The 27,288-nt window shown below is 44.5% G+C and overlaps 1 protein-coding gene and 1 pseudogene across 11 annotated transcripts in view; both read right to left on the bottom strand.

Annotated features, from left to right (window-relative positions):
• The window catches only part of PRUNE2 (prune homolog 2 with BCH domain), a 553,043-nt gene extending 529,667 nt beyond the window's left edge, over positions 1–23,376 (bottom strand). For 10 of the 11 annotated variants that reach the window (XR_010171909.1, XR_010171914.1, XM_063913838.1 and 7 more), the window contains exon 1: positions 23,137–23,374. Coding sequence is in view for 9 of the 11 variants with exons in the window: in XM_063913838.1 (XP_063769908.1) it covers positions 23,137–23,172 (36 nt within the window). In the remaining 2 variants the exon portion in view is untranslated. Of the gene's footprint in view, positions 1–23,136 lie in introns of all 11 variants that reach the window. The other variant, XM_063913844.1, reaches the window with a different exon arrangement.
• LOC134944079 (5S ribosomal RNA) lies at positions 12,602–12,722 on the bottom strand (annotated as a pseudogene).
• Positions 23,377–27,288: the final 3,912 nt, after the last annotated feature.

The raw sequence follows: 27,288 nt of genomic DNA, 5'->3' as shown, positions 1-27,288 counted from the left end.
AAGGAAATCCAACAAGTTGTAGAAAATATGCAACATGTGCAAGTAAAAGTCAACTTTCAACACTTAATACTTAATGGGGGTCATTCCGAGTTGATCGCTAGCTGAAAATGTTCGCTGCGCTGCGATGAGGCAAAAAACCCGCACTCTGCGCATGCATATGCGGCGCAATGCGCACGCGCGACGTACTTTCACAACAGCCGAAGTAGTTTCACACAAGGTCTAGTGAAGCTTTTCAGTCACACTGCTGGCCGCAGAGTGATTGACATGAAGTGGGCGTTTCTGGATGTCAACTGACCATTTTCAGGGAGTGTTCGGAAAAACGCAGGTGTGCCAGGAAAAACACAGGCGTGGCTGGCCGAACGCAGGGCGTGTTTGTGACGTCAAATCCGGAACTAAACAGTCTGAAGTGATCGCAAGCACTGAGTAGGTCTGGAGCTACTCTGAAACTGCACAAAATTATTTTGCAGCCGCTCTGCGATCTTTCGTTCGCACTTCTGCTAAGCTAAAATACACTCCCAGTGGGCGGCGGCTTAGTGTTTTCACGGCTGCTAAAAACAGCTACCGAGCGATCAACTCGGAATGACCCCCGATGTCAGGGAGATCATCGGAGGTGAAGGTACAAGGTGAAATGTTGAGCACAGTGCTACAAACCATGTAATTGCCTCCCCACAACTCCAGAGCTCAATTCCGCCACAGTGCAATTGAGCAGAGAGAGGTGAGGCCAAAATGTCATTATTCACCACAAATCATTCATGAAGCCCCGGAATGCACCATTTTGCTAAGGAAATTGGTGGGATCGGGATGGTTTGTCTACTCCAGTGCTGTAACTACGTGTGTGCCAGCAAAGTTGCCCTGAGGGCGCAACGGCCAGCGGCTTGTAATGAGTCAATTTGACTCATTACAAGCTGCCTGTCCTGTGCTGTGTGCGCCCGTGTACCGCACTGGAGGATATCAGCAGCGCCGGAGGCAGGGGAGGAGGAGGAGGGAGGGGGACTGGAGCAGCAGCAGCGCTATGTAATTGGTAGTAGCGCCGCTGCAGCAGTCCCCTCTCCTTCCGCATTGGCTGCCCGGTGCTGCTGTGAATGCTGGGATGCGCTTCCCTCACTCCAGCATTCACAGCAGCGGCCAGCCAATGCGGAAGGAGATGGGACTGCTACAGCGGCGCCTCTACCAATTACACAGTGCTGCTGCGGCTCCAGTCCCCCTCCCTCCTCCTCCTTCCCCCTGCCCGAGATCTGCCAGCACCGAGGAGCATGACTGCCAGCGGGGAGAGATGGTAAGTATCTATCTATCTTTCTATCTATTCTGTCTGCCACAATGTGTAAAAAGGGGGACTGGCTGCTGTAATGTGTAAAAAGGGGGACGCTGTCTGCCGTAATGTGTAAAAAGGGGGACGCTGTCTGCCGTAAAATGTAAAAAGGGGACGCTGTCTGCCGTAATATGTAAAAAGGGGGACGCTGTCTGCCGTAATGTGTAAAAAGGGGGATGCTGTCTGCCGTAATGTGTAAAAAGGGGATGCTGTCTGCCGTAAAGTGTAAAAAGGGGGACACTGTCTGCCATAATGTGTAAAAAGGGGGATGCTGTCTGCTGTAATGTGTAAAAAGGGGACAAAGGGGACTCTGTCTGCCGTAATGTGTAAAAAGGGGACACTGTCTGCCGTAATGTGTAAAAAGGGATGCTGTCTGCCGTAATGTTTAAAAAGGGGGACGCTGTCTGCCATAATGTGTAAAAAGGGCACGCTGTCTGCCGTAATGTGTAAAAAGAGTACGCTGTCTGCCGTAATGTGTAAACAGGGGGACTGGCTACCGTAATGTTTAAAAAGGGGGACTGTCTGCCGTAATGTGTAAAAGGGGCTCTACCTGGTGTAGTGGCGCTACTGTGCAGTGTAATTTGAATAATGAAGACTACTGTGCACCATAGTATGAATTGGTATTATTTTGTGGCCACACCCCTTCCCCATGAAGCCACTCCTCTATATATTTTTTGTGCGCTTACGGCGCGCACTGCCCCTATCTTGCATAGGGGGGGCGCGCCAATGCCGTTTCTTGCACACAGCGCTAAAATGCCTAGTTACGGAACTGGTCTACTCTATGAGGTGTTTGGGAGAGCTGCCTGAAATTCAAGCCTCTCATGACATTCTGGGAGCATAGGCAGGTATGAGTGAAAGCTCTTTAGGATGAAGCTGAATGTCTCTAGAAAGAAATTAATAAAACGGCAACATCTTTATAAGAAAAGGAGATAGAATCAGAAACATTAAAATGATACCTTAAAGATAATCAGTTTGAAAATGAGTATGCACTGGAATAATGGCCAATCAAACTCTTACATTAGAAGAAAAATACTCTGAGTGAGATGTGTTGAGTCTGTGATAAAGAGCAATCTGGCAGTAAATAAAAAGTGAGCACTAATAAAATGTTTTGGAATTAAGTAAATCGCTTCAATGGTTGTTTTATTAAGATCTTCTTAATGGTTCAAAAAGAAAAGGAAGCAGTTTTTACAATATGCTGCCAGGATATCCTGGCTGTTGCTAGGCAGCAGTGAAGCTGTCAGTATTGTGAAAGCATTCAGCTGCAGTCAGCCTGTAGTCAAGCTCTCAGTGTGTGCATGTGCAGCTGAGCTGCAATTGAGTCTGCAATCAAGGAAGCTGGCTTGCATTGGTTTCTCTTCCTGTTAAATTTTAGTAAACTCCAATATTCCCTGCCGGTTATAGTCCTCAGTTACTGCGGGACCCTTTGTCGCTCTGAGTTGTATCCGGATCTTCCTGGCCCTTCTGTCCTCCACAGTTTATCCAGTAAACCTAGTCTGTCAGTCATACCCAGCATTCCACATTAGATTATCCTACAAGTTCACATTACAATCTATCCTGCAAACCTGGTCTGTCAGTCATACCCAACAATCCATGTAACAGTTCATCTTGCAAGTTCCCGTTACAATCAATCCTGCAAACTTGGTTGGTCAGACATACCCTGCAATCCACGTTACAGTATATCCTGCAGGTTCACGTTACAGTCAATCCAGCAAACCTGGGCCGTCGGTCATATCCTGCAATCCACGCTACAGGTTATCCTGCAAGCCCATGTGTCCGTTTATCCTGCGAACTTGGTCTGTCATCAAAGGACTCCACAATGTATAGTTTCTGTCAGTCCTGCAAATCAAGTCAGTTTGCAAACATCTCTCTAGGCAAGCCTTGGTCCATCCAGTACACCTGACCTGTCAGCTGGCGACCTGCGAGGCCATGCAACTTTGGCTTTAGATTTCTGGCTGGAATGTTGCTATCTGAAATCACTAATCTATTGAGTGAGCTCCTATTGCTGAATGAATTAAGTCCAGCGGGCTCCCTAAGTACCTGTGTGTGCAACCAGTACTAAGGGAACAGTTTATGCTGAAATGCCTCTTGAGGGCTCTAGGAGTCTCACCCTAATAAAGCTGGTACTTCCCTCAAGTAGGACCAAGACAGCTACGTTTCTAACTAGTACTCTCTACGGCACCTTTGCAAGTAAAAGGATCCTTCACTGGAGTTCTCTTTAGCATCTTGCGAGTCCAAGAATCTAGTTGTTCATAACAGCGGTCTTCAATGATTTCCAGTTTAGGAAAAAAGAGAAGAAGAAAATATTTAATCAGTCAGTAAATGAGGAAAAACTACTTCTGCTAAATTGCAGAGAAAAAGAGCCTTTTGCTAGAGCAACTGGCTGAAGAATTGTAGGACTTGGTCAACCACAAGGATAAGGAAGTGTGACTACATGAAGCTAAAATCCAGGAGCTGAAACAGAAACATGCACAAACTGTTGCAAACAAGAGGTCATAAGAACATAGAAGATGGGGCCAAAAGGAAGGGGGAAAAATAAAGATGGTCATACAGTACAAGGGATATAATAAAAGAAAATTCTATCTTTTGCTATTTTGGAAAGTAAAGCTGTCTTGATATGTTCATGTATGTGCATTTAAATTCTTAAACAATGAGGAGAAAAGTATATCATTTTCAGCTCTCTGCCTAATATATAGTACATATTGAGTGTCTTTGAGCCTTTAAATAGCATTAATGCCTGTCCTTCCCCTGTCAAAAACATAGCCCCAACACACAAATGTATGCAGACATAAAGACAAGCCGAGTAACATCTGTCAGTGACTTGTCTACCACAGGTTCATAACTTCTGCATTATATCACAATCTTTTAAGAATCAATTAACCCCTCACTGCCACTACCATGCAGAGTTACAGATGTCAGTATATCATATATACAAAAGACCACTGATTAGAAAGATGTAGCACGTCTGTGCCAAGTCCTGCAATATGTTTTCCGGCAGGGTGTTCTTGTCACATGGAAAAATAAATGAACAGTTCATGATGTGTGTTGGCAGGAAAACACAAAAGCTGAGACCGTGTTTTCAATTCAAGTTAAACTTTTTTGCAAGATGTACATGAGTGGAAAATGTTGTTTGTTTGAGATACTCCTTATATTCGTGTATATTGTATTATATGACAGTTAACCTTGGTGGCTGAACTTTCGGAAGAAGTATTGCAAGCAGCAGAGAAGAAGGTACTTCCTACTGTCAAGGCTATGGTCTGAGGATTTCGGGCTGGTTCTGCAGACATCGAAGGATTCTCAGCATACAAGACAGGTGACTTAGACAAACCTGAAGCCATCTCTTTGGGACCATATTTCTTAATTACAGCATCTCTGAATGCCCGGACATCCTGAAGAATGGGATCTTCGGTTTTAATTAAATTGGACACCCATTCAAAAGGCTCCCCTCTAAAGGAATAAATCAGATAGAGCACAACCTTCTCCGAAGTGATGCCCAAAGATGGTCTAGACAGCATAATGGTGACGTAGTGTTTGGTGAGCGCAAGAAATCCCTATCACAGACTATAGATGTTGAGATATCATATAAATAGTCAGGATCCGCTTCATTCCCATCTGCCTGGCTGGAGTGTATTGCTGGAACAAGGTCACTACCGACCTTACGAGAGGCTGAGAATTTTCGAACCCCATCAGGGGCTGCACACTCAGAGCCCCCTCCTGGGGCTGGACACTCGGAGCCCCCTCCTGGGTCAGTGGCCTTCACAACCCCAATTGGGGCAGTGGCCTTCAGAACCCCCTCTGGGGTCAGCATGTCGGACTCTCTCGCTGGGACCAGATCGTCGGACTCTCTCGCTGGGAGCGGATCATCTGACTTTTTCACAGGGCTGGAACATCAGACTTTTTCACAGAGGCCGGACCATCGGACTTTTTAACAGAGGCCGGACCATCGACCCCCTCTCTGGGGCCGGACCATCGGACTGCCTCTCTGGGGCCGGACCATCGGACCCCCTCTCTGGGACCGGACCATCGGACCCCCTCTCTGGGATTATGGCCTCTGAGACCCCTACTGGGGCTAAGCCACTTGAGACCCCTCCAGGGGAAATGGCTTCTAGAACCCCTCCTGAGGCTGTGCCTTTCGAGAGACCCCACTTGGGGATACTGCTTCAAAGATCCCTTCTGGGGTTGTGCTTCTCGAATTCCCTCCTGGAGCTATGAGTTTAGATACCCTTTCTGGGATTGTGCCTTTCAAGCCCCTACCTGGGTTAACAGCTTCTGAGGCCCCTTCTGGGATTGACACCTAAGCCCTTATATCCGATGCCCCTCCTGGACCCTGAGCATTGGGCACCACTCCTGGACTCTGAGATTCCACTACTGGGTTTTGCAACTCTGATTTAACAGGAAAGGGAAAAGATGAGAGAAACATTCTCCTTTGATTCCTGCATCTATAATGGGGCTCCCTAGCCCAAGGACCCCAATTATAGGACAGAGTGCTTTTTTGTGTGGGTTTCGTGACAAGTACCTCTGCCACAGTAGAGACAGGAGTAGGTCTTGAACCCTGACTCAACTTGGCCAGAGGGCAGGACTTGTCACCACATTTTGGCTTGCGCACCTCACAGGTCTGCAGATAGTGGCCTGAACCCTCACAATATATGCATAAATTCAAGTTTCTGCGACGCTGATGCTCCTCTGAGAGCCTGGGCCGCAGGAAACTTTTAAACCTTTTCTCACCAACCAAAGCTGAGAATTCTCTTGTCACAATATTGTGAGCAAGAGTCTTTTTAGAGATAGATGAACTCTCAATAAATTCAGACAGGATAAGAAAGATTTTGGTCAGAAGGTTTTGCAGTTGCTTTAAGGATTGCTGCAAAACTTCCAGCCAGTCTGGATTCAAGGCACTGAAAGCAGAGTTCAGAGCTGAGAGCGATGCCTGCAGGGCTTGCATAGTAGGCACAGGAGGATTTCAGGCTAGACAGACAAGACTGGACTAGACAAGGCTGGGTGGACTCTGGACTGATCTGGACACTGGACTGAACCAAAAAAGAAAAACTACTCCATTTAGCTGTTTTTTGTTGTATGGCTGGTGATACTGTTACAGACTGAGTACCTGGAACTCTGCTGAATATGTGACAACTAGGGAGTTCCAGTACTCATGAGTGAAGCTGCGGCCAGTAAGAATGACCGCAGCAACTCGTGCTCTACCCCTGACTCCGTTACCCCTCTTAGTGGTCACATGGTGCCTGCGGTGCTAAAGTTCTTGTGCCCATGGCAGCCGCATTTGAATGGGCGAATTAAGTCCGCCCAAACTGTGATGCCCCCTGGTCTTATAAGGTGACAAGGCACCACACGAGACTGCGAGTAAGGGGGAACATAACTAACCCAGCAACAACAATGCACGAGTGATAATGAGACCAACAATGGTTTTAGATGTTATAAGCAAATAAACAGTGAGAGCAACAATGCTCAGGGAAGTTAAAGATATAAATATAAATAAAGAACTGTTAGTGTGGATACTCCACAAAAACCTGAACACTGGCTGGCAAGATCTGGTCAAGAATCGAACAGTCAAAGTCTCCAGGTCACAGCACAACAGAAAAGTAATAACAATGCAGCATCTGACGCAGAATGCGGCAGAGCTGCAGACTCACGATACCACAAGGGAATGACACAGGGGAGTTCCAAGGACTGGCCGACAGAGCTGGAAACTGAACAGGACTCTTGACTGGACACAATCCAAACAGGAACCAAGGCCAGGGCACCAGGAGTTCAGACTGGAACCAGAAATTTCAGACAAGGACCAGGAACAGTTGATCGGGACCAGGAACAGGTTTGCAGGAAGCTAACCAGGAACATACAGGTACAATAATCTACTTCTATCACCAGCTCTGGATGCAGGGCCAGCTGAGTAATAAAGGAAGCACGCCCCAATCAGGATAGCTGGAAGCCAGGCACAAGGTAATGGCCTAATCACTGGCAGGTGAGACTGATCACATAGGAAACAGACTGCAATTACACAGACTCACCACAGGCGGCCAACAACAGTACTCCAAACAAGTACATGAGAAATCCTGGCATGCAAACAGAAATATAACATAAAATACATGAGCAAAATGCAAACAGGAGTGAGCCAATGCCGTGGCTCATAACAGAGGGTTAGAGTAGGCTGTGGGAGGGGACAGTTACGGTTAGGCACTACGGGGAGGGATAGCGTTAAAATAACAAAAAAATTAGTCAATCATTTGCATGATAACCCATTAAACATGCCAACTTTTCGATCCTGTCAACCTAAGTCCATGTCACCCATTTAACTGTTGATCTTCTCACTCTCTATCTATGTACTGTCTACCCTTCAATCCACACCCCGTGAGCACAACAGAGGATCCTTGACTTAATAGTAAAATATTGGATTTTAATTGAGTAGCAGAGCTTCTTAAACATAAATTGACCAGCAAATATAAATAAAAATACAAGATGAAATAAATAAAAATCAAGAAATAGTAACCAAAAAGTAACATGTAAAAGACTGGTGTGCCAACTAGAAGGCTATCCCTCTAAGTGACATGGGGGGTCATTATCTACTAGTGTTTTCAAATACCACGAGGTGGAAGAAAAAATAAGATTTTACTCACCGGTAAATCTATTTCTCGTAGTCCGTAGTGGATGCTGGGGACTCCGTAAGGACCATGGGGATTAGCGGCTCCGCAGGAGACTGGGCACAACTAAAGAAAGCTTTAGGACTACCTGGTGTGCACTGGCTCCTCCCACTAAGACCCCCCTCCAGACCTCAGTTAGGATACTGTGCCCGGAAGAGCTGACACAATAACGAAGGATTTTGAATCCCGGGTAAGACTCATACCAGCCACACCAATCACACCGTATAACTCGTGATACTATACCCAGTTAACAGTATGATAACAACTGAGCCTCTCAACAGATGGCTCAACAATAACCCTTTAGTTAGGCAATAACTATATACAAGTATTGCAGACAATCCGCACTTGGGATGGGCGCCCAGCATCTACTACGGACTACGAGAAATAGATTTACCGGTGAGTAAAATCTTATTTTCTCTAACGTCCTAAGTGGATGCTGGGGACTCCGTAAGGACCATGGGGATTATACCAAAGCTCCCAAACGGGCGGGAGAGTGCGGATGACTCTGCAGCACCGAATGAGCAAACTCTAGGTCCTCCTCAGCCAGGGTATCAAACTTGTAGACTCTTGCAAGAGTGTTTGAACCCGACCAAGTAACAGCTCAGCAAATTTGTAAAGCCGAGACCCCTCGGGCAGCCGCCCAAGAAGAGCCCACTTTCCTCATGGAATGGGCTTTCACAGATTTAGGGTGCGGCAGTCCAGCCGCAGAATGTGCAAGTTGAATCGTGCTACAGATCCAGCGAGCAATAGTCTGCTTAGAAGCAGGAGCACCCAGCTTGTTGGGTGCATACAGGATAAATAGCGAGTCAGTTTTCCTGACTCCAGCCGTCCTGGAAACATATACTTTTCAGGGCCCTGACTACGTCCAGAAACTTGGAATCCTCCAAGTCCCAAGTAGCCGCAGGCACCACAATAGGTTGGTTCACATGAAAAACTGCTACCACCTTAGGAAGGAATTGGGAACGAGTCCTCAATTCCGCCTTATCCATATAAAATACAGATAAGAGCTTTTGACAAAGCCGCCAATTCTGATACACGCCTGGCCGACGCCAAGGCCCACAGCATGACCACTTTCCACGTGAGGTATTGTAGCTCCACGGATTTAAGTGGCTCAACTCAATGCGACTTCAGGAAATCCAACACTACGTTGAGATCCCACGGTGCCACTGGAGGCACAAACGGGGGCTGACTATGCAGCACTCCCTTAGCAAAAGTCTGAACTTCAGGCCGTGAAGCCAGTTCTATTGTGGAAGAAAATCGATAGAGCCGAAATCTGGAACTTAATGGAACCCAATTTTAGGCCCATAGTCACCTCTGACTTGTAGGAAGTGCAGAAATCGACCTAGCTGAAATTCCTCCTTTGGGGCCTTACTGGCCTCACAGCACGCAACATATTTCCGCCATATGCGGTGATAATGGTTTGCGTTCACTTCTTTCCTAGCTTTAAATGGCGTAGGGATAACTTCCTCCGGAATGCCCTTTTCCTTCAGGATCCGGCGTTCAACCGCCATGCTGTCAAACGCAGCCGCGGTACGTCTTGGAACAGACAGGCCCCCTGCTGCAGCAGGTCCTGTCTGAGCGGCAGAGGCCATGGGTCCTCTGAGATCATTTCTTGGAGTTCTGGGTACCAAGCTCTTCTTGGCCACGCGGAACAATGAGTATAGTTCTTACTCCTTTCCTTCTTATTATTCTCATTACCCTGGGTATGAGAGGCAGAGAAGGGAACACATACACCGACTGGTACACCCACGGTGTTACCAGAGCGTCCACAGCTATCGCCTGAGGGTCCCTTGACCTGGCGCAATATCTTTGTAGCTTTTTGTTGAGGCGGGACGCCATCCTGTCCACCTGTGGCCTTTCCCCATAGTGTACAATCATTTGGAAGACTTCTGGATGAAGTCCCCACTCTCCCGGGTGGAGGTCGTGTCTGCTGAGAAAGTCTGCTTCTCAGTTGTCCACTCCGGGAATGAACACTGCTGACAGTGTTTACACATGATTTTCCGCCCATCGGAGAATCCTTGTGGCTTCTGCCATCGCCATCCTGCTTCTTGTGCCGCCCTGTCGGTTTACATGAGCGACCGCCGTGATGCTGTCTGACTGGATCAGCACCGGCCGGTGTTGAAGCAGGGGTCTAGCCTGACTTAGGGCATTGTAAATGGCCCATAGTTCCAGAACATTTATGTGTAGGGAAGTCTCCTGACTTTTCCATAGGCCTTGGAAGTTTCTTCCCTGTGTGACTGCCCCCCAGCCTTGAAGGCTGGCATCCGTGGTCACCAGGACCCAGTCCTGTATGCCGAATCTGCGGCCCCCTAGAAGATGAGCACTCTGCAGTCACCACCACAGCGACACCCTGGCCCTTGGAGACAGGGTTATCCGCCGATGCATCTGAGGATGCGACCCGGACCACTTGTCCAACAGATCCCACTGGAAGATCCTTGCATGGGACTTGGCGAATGGAAATTCTTCGTAAGAAGCTACCATCTTTCCCAAGGCTCGCGTGCATTGATGCACCGATACCTGTATTTGTATTAGGAGGTCTCCGTCTAGAGACGCCAACTCCTTGGATTTCTCCTCCGGGAGAAACCCTTTTTATCCTGTTCTGTGTCCAGAACCATACCCAGGAACAGTAGACACGTCGTAGGAACCAGCTGCGACTTTGGAATATTCAGAATATAGCCGTGCTGTTGTAGCACTTCCCGAGATAGTGCTACTCCGACGAACAACTGCTCCCTGGACCTCGCCTTTATAAGGAGATCGTCCAAGTACGGGATAAGTACTTCGGCCATTACCTTGGTAAATACCCTCGGTGCCGGGGACAGACCAACGGCAACGTCTGGAATTGGTAATGACAATCCTGTACCACAATTTTGAGGTACACCTGGTGAAGAGGGTAAATAGGGACACGCAGGTAAGTATCCTTGATGTCCAGTGATACCCTGAAATTTTCCAGGCTTGCAATAATCGCCCTGAGCGATTCCATTTTGAACTTGAACCTTCGTATATAAGTGTTCAAGGATTTCAATTTTAGAATGGGTCTCACCGAACCGTCTGGTTTCGGTACCACAACATTTTGGAATAGTAACCCCGGCCTTGTTGAAGGAGGGGTACCTTGATTTCACCTGCTGGAAGTACAGCTTGTGAAATGCCGCCAGTACTACCTTTCTCCAAGGGCAGCAGGCAAAGCTGATGTGAGGCAACGGCGAGGGGGAGTCGTGTCGAACTCCAGCCTGTATCCCTGTGATACTACTTGCAGAACCTAGGGATCCACCTGTGGGCAAGCCCACTGGTCCCTGCAGTTCCCGAGACGCGCCCCCACCGCACCTGTCTCCACCTGTGGAGCCCCAGCGTCATGCGGTGGACTCAGAGGAAGCAAGGGAAGATATTTGATCCTGGGAACTGGCTGACTGGTGCAGCTTTTTCCTTCTTCCCTTGTCTCTGTGCAGAAAGGAAGCGCCTTTTCTGAAGCCGAAAGGACTGTACCTGAAAATACGGTGCTTTCTTAGGCTTTTGTGAGGAAACCTGAGGTAAAAAAATTTCTTCCCAGCTTTTGCTGTGGATACGAGGTCCCAGAGACCATCCCCAAACAATTCCTCACCCTTATAAGGCAGAATCTCCACGTGCCTTTTAAATGCAGCATCACCTGTCCACTGCCGGGTTTCTAATACCTTCCTGGCAGAATGGACATTGCATTAATTCTGGATGCCAGCCGGCAAATATCCCTCTGTGCATCCTTTATATATAAGACAACGTCTTAAATATGCTCAATGTTAGCAAAATATTATCCCTGTCTTAGCGTATTAATATTATCTGACAGGGTATCAGACCACGCTGCAGCAGCACTATTTATGCTGAGGCAATTGCAGGTTTCAGTATATAACCTGAGTGTGTAAATACAGACTTCAGGATCGCCTCCTGCTTTTTATCAGCAGGTTCCTTCAAGGTGGCCGTATCCTAAGACGGCAGTGCCACCTTTTGACAAACGTGTGAGCGCCTTATCCACCCTAAGGGATATCTCCCAACGTGACCTATCCTCTGGCGGGAAAGGGTACGCCATCAGTAACTTTTTAGAAATTACCAGTTTCTTATCGGGGGAAACCACGCTTCTTTACACACTTCATTTATTCATCTGATGGGGGAACAAAACACAGGCTGCTTTTTCTCCCCAAAATAAAACCCCTTTTATGTGGTACTTGGGTTCATGATGTAAACTTTGAAAAGAAGAAAGAAGACTCTTTTTGGGAAGCACTCATATACAGATAATATTGTACGACTCAATGTCAAAAAATAGCTAGCTAAAATACAAAATTTTTATTAATTCTCATTAAAAATGATTATTGGGGAGTTCAAATAGGCGCCAATGTATGTTTGAATAGTGACAATGCGAAAATATGGGGAATAATGTACAAAATACGAGGTGCCAATACCTAATTCTGGCCGAGATGGGTATATCTATGATTTTGTTGATATTTGTACTCCAGCTGTGGATCAGTCTGTAATTATAAGTTGCTCATTCGTTGGAAATATGACCGTCATTTGTAAACTGCTATATATCCCAATTGGGAATTTTGATCCTAGCAGATGGTTGAATCATAGGTCATGACCGAGACGTAAGATAGTGCTCTATTAATAGTGACAGATGGGCGGCAAATATTTGCAGTACCAGGGTGTTCCTTAGTAGTCTCCTATCCAAGTACTTAACCCGGCCCTCCACTGCTTGGCTTCCAAGATCAGATGAGATTGGGCATCTCCAGCGGGGTATGACCGCAGACCTTATGCTCACCCTTGTCACGCTGTGTCCAAAATTGGGCACAGATAAGAGCCGATTAATATTGTCGTATGAGCCACAAGTTTGAAAGAAACACAGCTGATTTGATGTGAAAAAAAGGGGGGGGAATTTCTTATCACAGATGATACGGTATACTTAAGGATTAAATACCCATCTAAATTGTCAGGGCTTAAGTAGTCGCAGTATAAGTAGGAAAAGACCTATATGTTGCATAATTATCACATGCATGTAAATCAAACATTGAATAAATGATATTATTATAATCATGCAAAAGAAGGGAACCTCCAAATTTGGTCTCCAAAACCACAAATTGCATGCGTAGTTACACTATAAATTGTGAAAATCAACTGAGCAGTGAAAACTACAACTCTCAAAAACCAATCACGAATTAATATCAACTGAGTTGACACAGTATGTATTCCATATGATACAAGCTAAACATAAATTAATGTTGAAAAAAATATTTTTTTGCAGTGTAAAGGAGAAGAGAGAAGGCGTTTTTGTTTTTGTTTTAAATGGGATCCAAGGTTTAGCAGATGTATCCACATCTGCTTTTTTGATAAAGATATGGACCCCAAAATAAGTTTAGTACTTATTCCTTTGCTGTTGATAATTAATGTCACTCAATATAGTATAACAGTCTGTGTAACATATAGGTAGGATTTTAATAGATACCTGTCCATGCGCTGATGCATAAATAGTAAGTATCCAAACCTGATATACAATTTTTTGGTTTAGATCCTACTTGTATGAAGAGGGAGATCCTGATGTCTGAAAGGTGCCGGCCGCGTCCGCCCGCGTCTGCCCACGTTGGGCCTGTTGTCGGGCTCCGGCCGCACTGTACTTCCTGTTGTTCCGGTTCCCTAGGCGACGGACTTAGCCGAGAGCGGCTCGTTGCGGTCACGTGTGCGCACCACGTGACCGTGAGGATGTAGTCTCCTGACATACGTTTCGCATAAAGCTTGGTCACAGGGCGTCAGTAGGTTCAAGCCTATTGGTTTGTCCTTATATTGGTGATACTGTGTGCTGATTGATTCTAAGCAAAAGATTGATAGGTAATTTGGCCTATCATAGTCAGTATCGTATTTGCAGGTTCCCATTGGATGGCGTGTCATGATTGACAGTTAGAGGGACCATTGAGCTAAAATGAGCGATCATATGGTTATTATTAATTATTTTAAAAAGAGCTGGTAGGATTAATTCTTTTAGTTAGTATTTACAAAGGATAAGGATATAGTGATAATATCATTTGTGGAACAGTTGATTACAGTATAAAACCTTGAAAAGTGGAAGACACAGATTATTAAAAGCATGCACAGCACTTAGTGTGCCTGTGCCAGTATTAAAGTAATTATATACATTATAAGAGGGAAATACAAATACAATTTTAATAAAAGGTTATTTTCTTATGTATATAAATATATGAATTTAAAATTAGGGTATAGATATAGTAAAGTTGGTGAATAAGTGATCGTGACTGCTAATACCTAAAAGTGTCATAAATTTATTATGATAATAATATGCAAATGTGTTAAGAAAACATATTTGTGAAAATTAAAACATGCTTATATGTGGGGGGAGGGGTGGGGGGGAAGGAGAGGAAAGGGAGGGAGGGATTATTTTTAGGGGAGGGGGGGGTGAGGGGTTTAGATGGGGGAAAAAATGGGGGGGGGGGGAGGAAAGGATTTGTTATTGTGGGGACAAGTGATTATGATAGAATTAATTAATTAATTAAATAATATAATAGATATAAATGAAATTTATAGAGGTTGTGGACTATAATGTGAATTAATTATGGTATATATCCAAAACGTGAAATTGGTAGATACATTTTTATAGGGAAAAGGGGGTAAGAAAAAGAAAAGAGAAAAAGAAGAAGAGAAGTTGGAGCACTGGGATTGCCGTATTTAGTTTAAGAAAACTCCATAATTGATGTTTTCATTCATACCAAACGGGTGAATGGTGCCAAACTTGAAAATCCACTCGCATTCTTTCTTCAAAAGGATGTCTGTCAAGCTTCCACCACGTATTCCGAGTTTGATTTTTTCAAGTCCGAAGACCCTGAGATCCTCCCATCTGTTATCATGGTGTTGGTAGAAGTGGCGTGCTACTGTAGTGAGTGGTTTCATCTTTCTTTTATCAGAGGTGGCATTACGTATAGTCCCAATGTGTTCTAAGACACGTTGTTTCAGTGGGCGAGTGGTCATACCCACATATTTTTTGTCACAACTGCATTTGATGCAATAGATGACACCTTCAGTCAGACAGTTCATATAGTCATTAATTTTGAGTTCTGTCCCATATTTATCTTTTACTTCCTTCACTACTTCAATATGTCTGCAAGCTTTGCATTTACCACAGGGATATGTTCCTGTTGTGGTGATTTTCTTTGTAGGTATTCTTTGAAAATGACTTTGGACCAAATGGTCTTTTAAATTTCTGGACCTTCGCCAGCTCATGGAGACACGTGTACCGAGTTTTTCTGATAAGTCGGGGTCAGTATGCAATACATGCCAATGTTTTTGTATTGCTTCACTGACTTCCTTCCATTCATGGCAGTAGTTACCCACGAATCTGATAGTATTTGTGTTCTGTGCTGTTTCTCTCTTCTTGAAGATAATGTCATCCCTGGGGACAATCTCTGCATTCCGAGAAGCTTTTTTTATGGAAGTATTGCTGTACCCTCTTTCACGTAGTCGTTGGGCCAGTTCTATGCTCTGTTTTTTGAATTTGTGATCATCTGAGCAGTTCCTGCGAAGACGCAGGAATTCTCCTTTTGGTATATTTTCTATGGTGGGATGAAAGTGTGAACTAGTCTGGTGCAGCAAAGTGTTTGTCGCAGTAGTTTTACGGTACAGACTTGTGGCGATCATTCCCTCTGGGTCCTTGTATAGCATTAGGTCCAAAAATGGTAGCTCCGTTTGGCTGATGTTATGGGTAAGATGAAGATTAAGATTATTGTCATTTAGGCACTCTATGAACTGATGTAGCAGTTGTAAGTCCCCTTCCCATATCAAAAAGATATCATCTATATATCTTGTCCACATGATGATATTAGATGTAAAATCATCATGGGTATCCTTGAAGACGAATTCTTTCTCCCACCATCCTAAAAAGATGTTCGCATAGGTGGGCGCACAGGCCGCCCCCATAGCAGTACCCCGCGTTTGGAGGTAAAATCTGTCATTGAATACAAAGAAATTATAATGCAGTACAAAGTGCAACAGTTTGATCAAAAAAGTATGAAATTCCTCCCAGCCTTCATTGTGTAGAAAATATTCGACTGCTGCTATACCTTCTGTGTGACCAATTGAGGTATATAGCGCTTCTACGTCTAATGATACTAGGTATTGGTTGTCCTCCAATTTCACGTCGTGCAGTTTCCTAAGTATATCTGCTGTGTCTTGTATATATGAGGGAAGACCCAATACAAGATGTCTGAGGTGCAAATCCAGAAAAATACTAGCCTTTTCAGTTAATCCTCCTATACCTGATACTATTGGTCGTCCAGGTGGATTTAGAATATTTTTGTGCACTTTTGGCAGCATGTAGTATGTAGGAATTTTTGGATTCTGAATGTGCAAGTATTCATATTCTTGTTTTGTAATTAATCCTTGTTCTCGGGCCTGAGTAATAATTTTAGAATAGACCGACATGTAGTTATCCAGGGGGTTAAGAAGTATCCTTTTGTAACAGTCAGTGGATTCTAGTTGGCGTAATGCTTCTTTAATATAGTCTGTTTTTGGCCAGATCACAATGTTACCTCCTTTGTCCGAGGGCTTGATTAGGACATCCTGCCATGTTTGTATCTCCCTCATGGCCTTTCTTTCTTGATACGTCATATTTGAATGGCGAAAATGTTTTTTATTGGTATGAATGAGATCAAATTCTTTTGCAACTAGTTTTTGAAATACCTGAACTTCTGGACATATTTGTTCTGGTGGGTAGTATGTGGATTTCTTCTTAATAGCAGGTCTGGTGGGTGGTCTGTGTTCCGTGCGATTTGACCCATATTGGTCTTGTTGTAATTCATGTAATGCAGCCAGTGCTTCTTCCTCCATTGCTTGAAGATCTGGGATTGCGGTTTCTTCTGTTTCAGGGGTTTCTCCTCTTGTAGTAGTGGGAGTTGTTTTATCACTGTAAAGTTTTGTCAGTATTAATTTCCTTCCAAATAGTTTCAGGTCCTTCTCCCATCTGAACCTTTCAAAGTGTCCTGTGGGAGAAAATGTCAGACCTTTACTTAATATGGATTTTTGTGCATCTGTGAGTATATGTTCGGAGAGATTGATGATTTTGAGTTTGTTATCATGTTGTGTGTTTTCCACCTTAGTCAAGAGACTGGTGGTTGTCATCTCCTCTGTGTGTTTCGGGTCAGAGGGGGTGAGAAATCCCATTGCTGCTGACCTCTTCTTCCTCTTCCGCCCCCTCCTCGTGTTCCTCCTCTTTGTCTTCCTCGTACCCTCCCTGTTCGGGGGTTCCCTAAAAAAGAAATGGAAGAGGTAGTAGAGGGGGAGGGATTATATTGGCTGCTACTTGCTTGTCCTCTGGATCCCAAATGTTTGTCGGGTATGTAGTCAGCAGTGTCTTCTGTTCCAGATGTTTCCGCCTCTGAGGATGAATATTCACCTGTATATTGGGTTGTATTTCTTTTCCAGTTAGACCTTTGCCATTTGAAAACTCTTCCCGAGGCAAAGTCCTTTTTGTCTCTGGCGTATTTTGTTCGTTTTCGATCTATGATGGATTGTTCATATGCCTACTTGGGTTGGGTTGGGTTCTTGGGTTCATGCCAGAAAATGCGTAACACATTTTTTTATTGCCGAGATCATGTAACGGATGTTCCTAGTGGATTGTGTATATGTCTCAACCTCGTCGACACTGGAGTCAGACTCCGTGTCAACATCTGTGTCTGCCATCTGAGGTAACGGGCGTTGTTTGAGCCCCTGATGGCCTTTGAGACGCCTGGGCAGGCGCGGGCTGAGAAGCCGGCTGTCCCACAGCTGTTACGTCATCCAGCCTTTTATGTAAGGAGTTGACACTGTCGGTTAATACCTTCCACCTATCCATCCACTCTGGTGTCGGCCCCACAGGGGGCGACATCCCATTTATCGGCCTCTGCTCCGCCCCCACGTAACCTTCCTCATCCAACATGTCGACACAGCCGTACCGACACACCGCACACACACAGGGAATGCTCTGACTGAGGACAGGACCCCACAAAGTCCTTTGGGGAGACCGAGAGAGAGTATGCCAGCACACACCAGAGCGCTATATAATGCAGGGATTAACACTATAACTGAGTGATTTTTCCCCAAATAGCTGCTTGTATACATATATTGCGCCTAAATTTAGTGCCCCCCCCTCTCTTTTTAACCCTTTGAGCCTGAAAACTACAGGGGAGAGCCTGGGGAGCTGTCTTCCAGTTGCACTGTGAAGAGAAAATGGCGCCAGTGTGCTGAGGGAGAAGCCCCGCCCATTTTTCAACTGACTTTCTCCCGCTTTTTCTGGAATACTGGCAGGGGTAATTTTACATCTATATAGCCTCTAGGACTATATATGATGTAGATTTGCCAGCCAAGGTGTCATATATTGCCCTCAGGGCGCCCCCCCCCCCCCAGCGCCCTGCACCCATCAGTGACCGGAGTGTGAGGTGTACATGAGGAGCAATGGCGCACAGCTGCAGTGCTGTGCGCTACCTTGGTGAAGACCGAAGTCTTCTGCCGCCGATTTTCCGGACTCTTCATGCTTCTGGCTCTGTAAGGGGGACGGCGGCGCGGCTCCGGGAACGAACACCAAGGTCGGGTCCTGCGGTCGATCCCTCTGGAGCTAATGGTGTCCAGTAGCCTAAGAAGCCCAAACTACCACCTGTTAGGTAGGTTCGCTTCTTCTCCCCTTAGTCCCTCGCTGCAGTGAGTCTGTTGCCAGCAGATCTCACTGTAAAATAAAAAACCTAAATATACTTTCTTTCTAGGAGCTCAGGAGAGCCCCTAGTGTGCATCCAGCTCAGCCGGGCACAAGAATCTAACTGAGGTCTGGAGGGGGGTCTTAGTGGGAGGAGCCAGTGCACACCAGGTAGTCCTAAAGCTTTCTTTAGTTGTGCCCAGTCTCCTGCGGAGCCGCTAATCCCCATGGTCCTTACGGAGTCCCCAGCATCCACTTAGGACGTTAGAGAAACATTGAGTAAGCAATAGCCTTGTTTGTGCAATAAGTAAAAATATGTTGCTCTCACAAACTTCAAAAAACCTAGCAACTCTGGACTTTTTCAACAAAGAAGTCTCAAGCCAATCCATTCTGAATAAGTAGAACAGCTTTCCCTAAAAAAAATAAAAAGGTGACACCTCTGGCTGAATCCATACCGTTAGTATATTTTGTGGGAGGTTTTGCATCTGCGTTTATTGCTAATAAGAGTTTGAGACAACCACCGGATACTCTTTGACCAGTTAGTATTATTCCCAGTATGTCCCAGGCAAAATTAAGAGGTAATAAATTAAGTGATCCAGAGCAAATTTTCAGCCCCAAAGCTAGAAGGTTCTAACCATAGGGCATGACCACAAACAATTACCTATATAAATTAGCATTGTCATCCTGACCACCTTGTTATGCTTTGCAAATGATTGCTGCTTTAAAAAAAATGGGCAAACTCAAAGAAAGTCCCACACCTCTGGCAACTCAGAGATTATTACATTTAGCCCCAGGTATAAATCACTTAATAAGCACAGACCAACACAAAACTTTTCCCTATGAGTCATTTTCCCCACCTCCGTAGCCTTCCATAGTGAATTTGAAATAGTTTTTCAGGAAATATCTACTTAATTGTTGCAACCTGTGCCCACAGCAGTAAAGTTCCCGGGACTGACAGTCCCCCTCCTGCTACCCCCCTCTCCAGGGGCGTTTTAACAGAGGAGGGGGCCAGTGTGCACCTCCGGATGGGCCCCCTCCTCTGTACGTCACAGTAGTCTCTGGCATTGTGCCACAGTCTACTGCGCATGTGCAGGTCTCCGAAAACATGGCATCCGCCATGTTCTGGAGACCAATTTGGCTACTGAGCATGTGCCGTGGCCATTTTCGTGGCAATTTTTGCAGAGACTGCATTGCCTAAAGCTGGACTCCGGAAAGATAAGTATTAAAAATGGGTGCAGTGTGTATGGTGTGGGCCCCCCTGGACCCAAGGGCACCCATTATAAAAACTCCTATGCCCCTATCTGGAGATGGCCGCGGCTCACATAGGGGAGTGTGCACTGCTCTATCTAAAATGTAAAAGGGAATGCACACTGAAAGATGCATTGTATTCAGCACCAAACCTGAAATCACCTCCTTATAAAAGTGAGTACTGACAAGTGGCAGAGCATGAGGCTCCATTCCTAACTGTAGCATGTGTTTTTAGTGTACTCTCAGTGCAAGATTTAGTTATTTCTTGGTTCTGACCTTGGCTACTGCCCTGACCTGATTCAGCCTGACCCCTGTACCGTACATTGTGATTTCCTGGTTCTGAGCCTAGGCTATCCTCTGACCTGATCGGGTGCAGCGAAGACCAGACCGCCTTGTGGAGGCCACTGGTACATTACACTTCACACCTCTATTCTGGAAAATTCATAAACTACAATTGTACAGCATGCATCCTGATTGTCCATCCGACAGTACTGATAAAACCATTGTACTGTAAATACTACAGTTCTTGTAATGTCATCTAAGGATCAGTTTGGTGCTTGATAAATAGGCTCCATCAAAGGGAGTCACTTTTATTGGTTACCCCATTAATATAAATAGCCCCTGAATTCTGTATATAAAACTAGCGTTTAGGGGTAGGGCCACTGCTCATGGGTTGGTACTCTTTACTCACCCCCCAGACTAATATTTTCCAGTAAGCACCTGTATGAATCATGTTCACCCACATTTCATGTTCACCCACATTTCCTCAGCATAAAGTCATTAAAAAAAAACATCCGTGACATTTATTAAACAAAATTCCTACAGTATGAAATTTTGGGGGGTAAAAAGGTTGAGCTTTTCTATTTATCAGTATCTATCAAATATGGGGAGTTTTTCCTACCTAAGTCCCAATAAGTGTGTCCTTAGCTATTTACTGTTTATACGTAATAACATTGACCATGAGACTTTTTTAAATCAATCGGCTGATGTGATAAAAGGCTGCATTATAGGAGTATTATTCTAAATTGTCATAGTAGGCCTTGTAGAGGAAGAAAAGATCCTGTAACAAGAATCCAGATTTATTTATCGTCAAGGGATAAGAACAAGAGCATATTCCAACTTGGAGTGGAACTAGGTACTGAATTAAATAGCAGCTCAAAGCTTGTTGGATTTCTGAGATTGCTACTTTTGTTTCTCTTGCATTTAATAATAAAAACAATCTTACCTTCTTCTTACAGTAATCTTTATTAAAATGAATGAAAACATATTTTCAGAAATCATGTGTAAACACCTGAAATGACTGTTAGTGTTCATGTTGGACTGCCACATCCCGCTGTTCTGTTTACATTATCCCCATCAACATTAACTTGTAGAAGCAACAGAACTCCACTGTACCAGACAGAAAGTAGAGAGGACCTTACTCATGACAGTTTGCAAGCTAGTTAAATAATGGCAAATAAGTGGACTTTGTATTGCACTATACTGACCTGGTGGATATGGTTGTACTAATAAATTGTTTTGCTTCCTGCATAAATGTTAATGCCTTCATTTTATTCTGAAATCGTGGACTATGTCCTGATTCTTTGGTGTGCTGTTTGAGAGATACTGTATACCTAAGAGCCAAGGGGTGAAATCCAATGCTGACCCTTTCTTTCTATGTTGTGTACTCATTCATGAGTTCTGATGGCACATGGCCCAGTATTTTGTTCTAATCGCAACAACAAACCAAACTTTTCTGTATCCAGAGAAGTGACATTAGTGGGGTAAAAAGGAGAAAATATCTGGTAAATTGCCTGCTTCATGTCTGTAAACAGACAACACACTTCATTGATATAAGATGTAATGGGTACATTTCGTACAATTAACCTACCAAGCAACCCCATAGTGTGAGTCCTTACTACCTGGGGTGGATTTAGGGGTGAGGGTGCTACTAGGCACAACAGTAACGGCTGCCCCCACCCCTTTCTGCCTGCCTAATTTTATTTTTTTTATTGATTGGTTATAAGGACTCATTTGATGATAGCAAATTTAATAGACTGATAAAAAAGCCACTAACTATGACATATTTTTTTTCTTTTTTTATTATGCATACATATCTAAGTAGGACAGCTTACAGGGGCAGTATGTGCATGTCTTACCCGTTAACACTCCATTCAAGATGCCATATGGTACAGTGCATTGGAACTGTTTTGCAGTTACTAGTACTTTTTGGGCTGACAGTACCAACACAAGCATCCAAGTGCAGCCCCCTAACAAGTGACATCCCTAGGCACATGCCTAATGGGAAATTCGCCTTACTACATGAAGTACAGGCAATGAGAAAGGAAAGGGACACACTGGACATCTATGTAAAGAGGAAGGGATCACTGTCACATCATAAAACATACATACTGCAACAAAATGAATGTTTGAGATAAGATAGGATCATTACTGATAGGATCTAATTGTAAAGCGCAACGGAATATGCTGCGCTATATAAGAAACTGCTAATAAATAATAAATAAATAAATAAATTACTGTTGTATGTATAGATGTATGGAAATGTATATACAATAACTGCATACACCACAGCCAGTGATGCATATAAAAGGGGCAAAACAAAACAAAAACAATGAAAATGTAGTAGTAACTAAAGATAAACTAAATACTCAGGACATTAAGGCTCAAAATAGATGACATTATATGGATATTTTCAATCTCTACATATATTCTGGAACTGGTTAATTTTCTGCATTAGCGCAGTGCTTAGCAAACTATAAATCTTTTACTTACTAGTACAAAGAATATAAGCCATGTATGACCAAAGAAAAAAGTATTAAACTGGATAATGACCACGTGCGGACTGATACATTCTGTAATTGAATTACATAGATATCTGAGTACAGTTATGCAATAGCTTGTGAAGTGAGAGAAAAATGGGTTGTGCAGCATTATGCAGATAGACTTAAAGTACACTCAGATAACACTGTAAAGTAATATATGCACACTACATTTTTTTTTTAGATTCAGGGTTTTCAGCATCGCCTGAAACTGAGCAGCAGCATGACATCACAACAGCCATCTACAACTCCTGCTCAACTACAGATGCTGCCCCATCCACTACTACTCTGGGTGGGGCTGTGTGTGCGCAACAAACTATCACAGTCGCAACTGTCACAACTCTCTACAAAACGAATACATGGTGACTACCATTGGCTTACTATACGTGATTTTTGCCTATTTTGCAATTCAAAACAATGAAATGTACTCACCAGCCTGGATTTGGCGCGTTGCAGGAATTCCTCCATATTAGTAAAGAGAAGTGTCCGCCTTGTTGCTGCTGGAGTAGCATGCACCAGCTGGCTGAGTCTCCCCGCAGATGTCCCCAATAAAGAGCCTGTCACAGAGGCAGCAGCAGCAGAAGAAGAAGAAGATCCCTGGCCGGTCGCCGCTTTCCCTGAGAGAGCTGAGCTGCTGCTGCTGCTGATGGTGCTGGGGCGCGGGAGCGCGCATGGAACCTCTCCAAGGTGCTGAAACATGACACCGCGCAGTGCAGGGATCCAACGCTAACCCCTTCACTGCCAGCATGGTTTATGGGCGATACATTGTCACAAAGCACCTCTACTAACACACAAATATGCTTCAATTTTATTCTCTCAAAGTAACACTACTGTACAATTGTATTAACCCATTCCTTGCTTGTAGTGGAAAAAACTATAATACCTGTTTAGAAAACTACAATACCTGTTAAGACAAACTACTGTTTAGAAAGCTGTATTACGAGGAAGCTAGTCAGCTGTACTTAGAAAACACATTTGGGCCCTGGTGTTTAAGCGCTCATTGAGTTGGTTAATATCAGTGATACTAAATACAGTGTAATGGATAAACTCATAGTTGCACCTCTACATGGTGCCGAAAGTATTTACCAATTCATTCATCAGATTACATGTTTTTACGGTGTTTACTGAAACAGATTGGGTAATCGAGGCAACCTTACAAATATATGATCTAAAATCAGTGTTTGGCAGTAACAGCAATTTTGGCAAGCTGAACAGTAAAAATAGACCAATAACTGTTTTACTGTGAATTGACAAATATTTTACATTACACATACAGTACTATGAATAATAGATTATAAAATAGAATATAAAATAGAGCAGAATAGAATATTACAGTAGAATATTTTGTGAAATAAAAAAAAGACTAAAGTCTTACTGTAGATATTATTTTACTTTGGGGTCTTCTTTTTCTTGACTGTGTGTGTGTGTGTGTGTGTGTGTGTGTGTGTGTGTGTGTGTGTGTGTGTGTGTGTGTGTGTATATATATATATACTGTATATATTTTTATACAGTTTGATACATGTATATATAAATGGATAGATAGATAGATAGATAGATAGATAGATAGATAGATAGATAGATAGATAGATAGTGATCTTTGATAGCTCTTGTCCAAATTCACAACGCACGACAAGAGAGAACACGGGGATTCCTGAGACCCCACTGGAATCCATTACCAAACTTTAGTGCAAAGTATATTTATGACATTCAAACCTTTAAACCAGTTTTGTTAATCAGATAGAAGCCTTAACAGCATTAAAACGTAGTAGAATTCTATACAGCAGGAGGTCAGTGGTCCAATGCGTACAGAATGTGATAGACAGCAAATGTCACCATCCCATCCTGTGACGTCTACAAAACTCATTTAATGCTCTGCGTTTATTTGTAAGTTTGTAAAGTGCATACAAATGTCATGAACGTGGCCTCCGCAGTACTGTGAGAGATCATGTCTCAGCGCTGCGTCTACTTTCTTGAGGATGTTTTGTGCCACATTTCCAGAATTTGGATAAACGCCATGCGCGTCCCCGTAGGAAACAAGAAGCGGCCAGGCTAGCCAATACCAGTTAAGGCAGACGTCACTCCGGATCAGCACTGCAATAGTGGACAGCGCCCAAGTAGGAGGAGTAAAAGAGGGCGTCTGATTCTGCATTCAGTATGCACAACAAACACCACTGTACAACTGTATAGTACGTATTTCACATGGTCGTTTAGTACTCTTTTTACTTTGCTTCATAGCATTCAATAGATTTAATAACCTAACATGGGGTGTGTTTACATTCTGATTTCTAAAATGTTCGGCTAATGTTGTATTATTTTAAAGTCTAAATTGCATACAGTAGGTTAAGGCTGCGTACTGAAATCCATGTAAACATTAGTGGAAATCTTAATATGGAAATTTTACTTATGAACTCAGATAAGTACAAACACACTTGTCATTTATATTAACTACAGTTTGGCCAACCTAGTTCTCATTTATATCCCAGGGAAGGCAAAGCTTCACCTGTCACCCTCATATTTTACCACTGATCTGTATTTCAAATATCTTTTTGTATTATTCTAAATTAGGATAATGCAAAATAAAATAACATTCTTGACCCAGCAGTGCAGGCCCACAGGGAAAAATGAATGTTGCCTAATTTCAGCTTGACTTGCCTGTAGCAGAGCAGCAGAGTGTGGTGCACTTTAGCGGTCCAGGCCAAGATAGACACTGTCTCACTGAGCGTGGGCAGTGTGGCACTGGCAGACAGCAGCAGGAGCACAGATACCCAGGGGTGTAGCGAGGGTGGCTCCAGTGGAGCGCAAGTTCCGGGCGCCAAAAAAGTTAGAGGGTGCGATGCTGTCTGCCACCCCTCCTTTCCGTGGGCAACTGTACTGATAGACGCAGAGCAGGAGGAGGAGAAGCAGATGAGGGGCACACTGACTTGGACTCAGAGACTAGGTAGGTAACAGGGCAAGCCAGAGGCGACACTGACAGCTGGCACATGCTGGAGCTCTGCCCGCCCTCACGCACACAACAGTGTTCATCTTTGTTGGGAGCCAATTAACCTACCCTTATTTTTGTATTGTGGGAGGAAACGGGAGTACCCGGAGGAAACCAGCACGGGGAGAATATACAAACTCCACACAGTTATGGCCATGGTGGGAATCGAACCCATGACCTCAGTGCTGTGAGGCAATAATGCTAACCATTACACCGTCCATATTGCCATGCCCCTATATTGTTGTTGCAAGTCTTCGGCACGCACTGACCCTATTTTAAACATGGGGGCACCAAAAAGGAAACTTTTGCTCTGACCTCCAGAGGGTATAGAACCGGCCCTGTCACCGATTTAATATTTTTAAATATTGTTTCTTTTCAAATGTAACATACACCCACATGTTGGCTATGCCCCCAGTTCAGTACAGGGGAAGGAGGCGCCAAAACATACCCTTGCTCCAGTCACCATGGTGCCTAGCTACACCTCTGCAGATACCATCTGTGCACTCCCATCATGCCACTCCCTAGTCCCGGCTTCCGACTCCCAGCAATGGTAATGAACCCGGGCCGCAGGGCCGATGCCTTTGTGTGACACTGAAATGCCAGTCCACAACACGGCCACTCGGCACTATAGTCTTCCAATTAAGCGGGTAGGCATGGCTAAAGGGGCTGACGTGGGACTGCACATTGTGATCTTCCTGCTCACTACTACCCAGCAACAACAAAAAAAACTGCACATGCATAACCGGGAGGCATTCAATATGCTGGCTGTCAGGAGACCGACGCCTGAATCCCAACACCAAGTGAAATATCGGCGGTCGGAATCCCAACCGCCGGCCGAAATCCCCACTTGGATGGTGGTCCATGCCACCACCTGATGGGAATATAAGTCGCCACCGGACCTGAAGCATGGTGAGCGCAGCAAACCCGCGAGGGGACGCCCTGCGCTCACCAACAGTATTCCGGATGTCGGGCTCCCGTAGTCAGTCTCCTCACGGAAACCCTGAATCCACACGACCTGATCCCACAAATCCCAAAATTTTTGGCCCAAAATCCAGGATCCGGCTGATCCCGATGCCGAGTTTTGCTTCCCTAGATGAGGCAGCGACAAGCTCAGCCTCTCCTCTGATAATTAGAAACTGCCTGGAGTACAGCGCTGCAGGCAATAAAACTAGTGCATTCACTGCAATGAAAAAGCACCAGGCAAGACAGCTATCGCATCTGCCTCACTGAGGAGGGCATGCATTGAGGGGGTCAGTGAGCCACTGCCACTCATTCTGTCCCTTCCCTACCTCCGACACTGACCCTTGGTTCCCCTCCTACCCCAGACAAATATGAGTGACCACGACTGCACCATATAAAAGGAATTATATACTAGTGGTGTTTTCCATGCCCACAGATAATTTTTTTTTACTGTGTGCGAATAGCTACCATCCTGCGGCACTGAAGAGGGGACTACCCATGTGACAGATGATTAGAGTTGGCAAAATAACCAGCGACCCATTTATGATGCTAAGTTAGACAAGCTCATCAGGAAACTTCTTATCCATTCCATACACTACTGCGACTTATCCGAGGCTTCAAGTCGCATAGGATTCCCTTGAACT

The sequence above is a fragment of the Pseudophryne corroboree genome, chromosome 1 (genome assembly GCF_028390025.1).
Source record: "Pseudophryne corroboree isolate aPseCor3 chromosome 1, aPseCor3.hap2, whole genome shotgun sequence".
NCBI lineage: Eukaryota > Metazoa > Chordata > Amphibia > Anura > Myobatrachidae > Pseudophryne > Pseudophryne corroboree.
Note: the sequence above shows the minus strand (reverse complement) of the source record. Positions and strands in the feature narration are given on the sequence as shown.